This window comes from Chanos chanos, chromosome 5 (assembly GCF_902362185.1).
Source record: "Chanos chanos chromosome 5, fChaCha1.1, whole genome shotgun sequence".
NCBI lineage: Eukaryota > Metazoa > Chordata > Actinopteri > Gonorynchiformes > Chanidae > Chanos > Chanos chanos.
Window position 1 is genome coordinate 35077347 of NC_044499.1, and position 4903 is coordinate 35082249.

Consider the following 4903-nt stretch of genomic DNA (forward strand, 5'->3'; position numbering starts at 1 on the left):
CTTTATCATTTCGAATACCGATAAAAGCAGCTTAGAATATAACACTGTTAACAATAAAATGTCTAACGTTCCATCAGTTACAACGATTATATATGGATGAACATCTTACGATCCCGTCACTGTTAGAGCACAAAACACTCCAAATTTACCTAAACTTAATAATAAAAAAAGACCTTGTTCTCCTCCCCAAAACACAAGTACATCCTCATAATCACATGTCAAAACAGATCACCTGGCACAGTGTGACCAATGGGGTAGCGGTATTAAGGAAGTGAGCAAAGCCAAAGCAATCAATAACAGTATTATCACAAAGCTAGAACATCTTGTAAAACTATCAGAGTGTCAAGAATTTCATATGTCTTCATTTTAATTTTAATTATCTCTTGAAGTTGTCTCTCTCTCTTTTTGAAATGGTGTCCGAGTGAATTCGAGGTCACAATACTTTAACTCTACTATCGTCTACTTTTGTCGGGGCAGAAATAGGAACTATTTAGGAAGTAAAACGGTGACGCGATTTTTGCTGAGTTGTGGTAATATGAATCGTCTGTTCCCGACATCTACAGTACAGATGCGTCAATCATTATATATTTTGGATTAGATCCTGTAGTGCTGTATCTTGGCGATATTAGCCAAGATCCATACTTCAAAGTCAAACACACTGAACGAGTATGGCGCTATTTGAAAGATGGAAATCGTTTCTAGTGTTGTAACATTTACAGTAACCAAGGTATTACAGTTCTCGGGACTCGTTGTCAACAAGAATGCACAAGGGACCAACAAGATGGAGGAGAAAGCACTTGAAGTTTATGGTAACTGATTATGTTTATCATATAACTTGAGGACGAGCTTGCTAACTAGCTAGTAACGTCACGGTCTACACTAATTCAGACAAGGGTTGCTACCTAACTTAGATGTAATATTGTAATAGTGAATTGACCGGTGAGAGTCCTCTTCTACTGTAAGTTAGATATTTACAAAACGAATTATCGATTGTCAAGAGCAGGCTTGGCAAGTCACATCCGTCACGCTCATTTCTCAAAACGAGGAAGCAGGAATAATATTGACGAGTTTACTCAGCAGTTGCGAGCGTGGCTAATAATTATATCTGTCTACTGTGTCTGCTTTTGCAGATGTGATTCGCACAATTCGGGACCCAGAGAAACCCAACACTTTGGAAGAATTGGACGTTGTGTCTGAGAAATGTGTGGAAGTTCAGGAACTTGGAGATGAGGAGTACCTTATCATTATTAAGTTCTCACCAACAGTGCCACATTGCTCGTTGGCGACCTTGATAGGTGCGTTGAAACGATAAGAAAAACGGTTATTTTTTGTCATGCTACAAGTGAAGCGCCAGACGGTAAACATTTTAGAGTGAGATCTGCGTAATAAATAACCTAGAATTTCTTCCACTAAGAATCACATGAATGCTGATTTTTAGTAACATTTTGATTGAATGAAATCATTGTCAGTTAATTCAGGCTTAAAACGATTAAAGTGGCAGAGCCGATCACATTGTTTTAATACTGTTCTACGTCACTTTTACTGCATTTTCAGTTCAGAGCTGACACACAGAGAAGTTACACAATAGCATATTTCGTAATATTAGATTCTCCAATCTGTTTTCTAAAACTTATTCGTATTAGCATTAATAGTATATCCCAGCATGAGGAACATAATGTTATATGACCAATATGTTACCTGCCATAGATACAATACATGCCATATATAAAACCTTACTGAGTGGGCCACTTGCCTTAAATGAAGTTTGGGAAGCAGTGCAGGATTACAAAACTACTGAGTGAATTGTATCTTAAATTGAAAAGGTTCTGGTCACTTAATTCTCCTCTAGGGTGTAATAACAGGCTCCCCATGCGAACAGGAAAACCCTGAAATAAATTAAATCATTGCTCAATCGTGGAACACCCCTGGAATAGAGAAAAATGAATGATGAAATTGAATATCCCAGAAGACACTTGGGATTTGGATGTTTGCTGTAAAAATAAAGCACTATAAAACACTAATTAACTGTGACATTGAAGGAAAAAAAATCTGCCGTTAACATCAGACATGTGGTTACAGCCAGCCTAGAGTTTCCTAGGAACTGTCCTCAGCTGCCTCCACCTCAGCTGCCTCCAGTTCAGACAATCTATTAATATTCTCTTCATCACAGACTGCGGCAGGAGGCAGTTTAATTGACTGTCTCACATGCTTGCCTGAGTCAAAAACCTGAACTTTATTCAGGTCTGTTGTTTACTTATAGCCAAGTTTCCCTCAGGGCTTATTAGCACCCCCAGAACAGCATGCTGCTTTGATGGTGTATACATATATTACAAGCTGGTAAGTCTAAGGTCACTAATATCCTGGCACTAATATCCTGGCATTTTTTTTATGTTGTTTCAGGCCTTTGCTTACAGGTTAAACTGCAAAGGTGCCTTCCTTTTAAACACAAGGTATGTTGCAGAAATTAAAATGCAACCCCACTGTTTTACAAGCTGTTATACAGAAAATATGTCTTTATGATGTGAAATTAAAAACAAACAAACAAACAAAAAAACCCAGAACATTCAGTTACTGAGATATCTCAGTTTCTTAGAAAAGCTTAAATGCTGCAGTGTTTCATGTTTTATTTTTGGAACATTCTCTAGCGGAGAAAATAAATGAAAATATAGTGGTAAGCAGGAGTATTTAATGTTCTGTTTGAGTGGCACTGGTTTGATGTGAGGTGACTTTAGAATGAAAAGATGATGAATACACTCAAAAACAAGACCTTCTTCTCCTTAAGGCTAGTTTCTCATGAAGAAAATTATGTTAACAACTATCTCCCCTTTCTTTCAAGTCATAAAGACTCTACCTGTTATATCTTTCTCTTTCTCTCTGCTCCCCTCTCCAAACAGCTGGAAATTTACATTTCTGAGGGAACCCATTCTACTGAAGAAGACAGTAAGTATCAAACAAATTGATTTCATCTGCATCATTCAAAGTTTTACTTGAAATAAAAATAAATGCTTCCCTTTTAAAAGTGCATGTGTTGAGACGAAGTTTTCCGGCATGGGTAACTTATTTCCTTTGTTTTTTATTTACATTACAGTTAACAAACAGATCAATGATAAGGAGAGAGTAGCAGCAGCCATGGAAAACCCAAACCTGCGGGAGATTGTAGAACAGTGTGTTACTGAACCTGACGACTGAGTCTTCCCTCCCATCTGTGTAAACAAAAAAAATCCCAATCATAGCCTGAATGCATGGCTTCTCAAATAAATTTGCTTTGACAGACTGGGGAATAAGTAAGGATTAATAGAGCACTCTCTGGCCTTTGTCTTTACTTTGCAAATAGCAGGCACAGTTGTTAGTAGTGGCAGCAAGACCTGTGCCATTAATTGAAGGCTCTCATACCGCAATTGTAGTCTCTTGTCATTCAAGCATAATGAACTGGAAAGTAGGAATTTCTGAGTGGAACTCAGGCTTATCACAAGTCTTTTTTTCTGAGAGAGCCAAAGTTTATGAGGTTAGAATCTCACGGCTTAGTCGTTTGTTTCTGACGTCACCCAGCTGAAGAAGGAGTCTTGGAGGAAACTCCCTCAAGCTTGAAGCTCGACTGGAGAGAACAGCAACTTCCTGCTCGAGTTCTTCGAACAAATTTTTTATAAAAGAAAAACTTCTGCTATGTGTAATTTGAGATGCCACATTGACAAGCAGCCTTCTTAAAGACCCACCTGAATGAGCAAGTGAATCACAGCAATATAACAATAATCATAAAGACATAAAAATTCACCAGCTGTTATGTTCTACCTTACTATACAGTCTGAGGCATGTATTACCCTGTATTACCCTGTTGCTGGGTGGCCTGCTTCTTATACTTGCACTCTCACCAGGTCACACCATTCTTTCCAGAAAATGAACATCACTGTTGTTTTTGAGGTGTGCTGTTTCCTTATAATTGTGAATTGTGTAGCTTCTACTGGATTGATTTTGTAACTAAATGTGTTTCATATATTTGTAGACAATGGGAATAAAGTATTTTACTGAAAAGCTTTGTTTATATGGCTTTTTTGATCAATCTGAGCTGTAGGTATTAGAAAATGAAGCTGTTTTTCAAAAAGTTATCTCTGCCCCCCTCAATTTTCAGATGTAAACATGAAACAGTAATAGTTTGAAGGCTTCCTTTCCACCTTTTTTGAACATTTGTCCTTATCAAGGAAGTACACCAGTGAGAGGCAGAAATAATCAGGGCAAGAGATGACTGCAGTGTTTGTCAAGATGAAAGTGAAAGCAGTTAAACAAAGTATTAGCCACACTCAAACAAACTGTGCCCAATTTAAACTTTATTGTTGCACACTCCGCATACTGGTAATCTGTGTGCGCCAATTCCGGATCCATTTTTATCAACATCAAATGAACATAAAACACAGCTCTCCACAGTGCAGCTTTTAATGTAGGGTTTATACTGTCTTGAGTGAGAACAACAAAGCCCATGGAACTTCCCATGTTAAGTCTAGTTTATTTTTTCAGCGGTCCCCTGTGTCATGAGACACTTCAAGCAAACAGGAATTGTTGGCAATGAAATAAGTGGGTTAAGCTTATTTGTTTATTGCGCATATGGGGGTCAGAGTAGTTGATTGAGATGGGTAATTTGCCCTTGTAATCATTTGATAATTTTATCTTCTCTATGCCTACATCCCGAACTAACGATACTCTCTTCCTCCCTCAGGAATATAGTTATTAATTTTTGGATTGAAAGTTTCACAATGCAAATTTATTTTGTTTTGGCATATCGTTCCTGTCCCCCCCCCCCCCCCGCCCCTTTTTTTTTCTTTATCATTTTCAAGTCTTTAGTCCTGCACTGCAGATACATGTAGTAAATTTTCTAAGCTGCAGTTGAGAGCTGTTCCCTTGTGGGGGCACT

The 4903-nt window shown here is 38.0% G+C and overlaps 1 protein-coding gene across 1 annotated transcript; it reads left to right on the forward strand.

The window, feature by feature from the left end:
- The first annotated feature begins 651 nt into the window (after positions 1-651).
- ciao2a (cytosolic iron-sulfur assembly component 2A) lies at positions 652-4023 on the forward strand. The gene is made up of 5 exons (XM_030773969.1): positions 652-809; positions 1131-1295; positions 2401-2450; positions 2895-2940; positions 3089-4023. The coding sequence occupies exons 1-5, from the start codon at positions 686-688 to the stop codon at positions 3187-3189; spliced, it is 486 nt and encodes a 161-aa protein (XP_030629829.1). The 5' UTR covers positions 652-685; the 3' UTR covers positions 3190-4023.
- Positions 4024-4903: the final 880 nt, after the last annotated feature.

Coding starts and splice junctions, on each gene's coding strand:
- ciao2a (XM_030773969.1), top strand. CDS start 686: ATGGAAATCGTTTCTAGTGTTGTAACATTTACAGTAACCAAGGTATTA. Junction 2,451..2,894: donor GCCTTCCTTTTAAACACAAG/GTATGTTGCAGA, acceptor CTCTCCAAACAG/CTGGAAATTTACATTTCTGA. Junction 2,941..3,088: donor CCATTCTACTGAAGAAGACA/GTAAGTATCAAA, acceptor TTTACATTACAG/TTAACAAACAGATCAATGAT.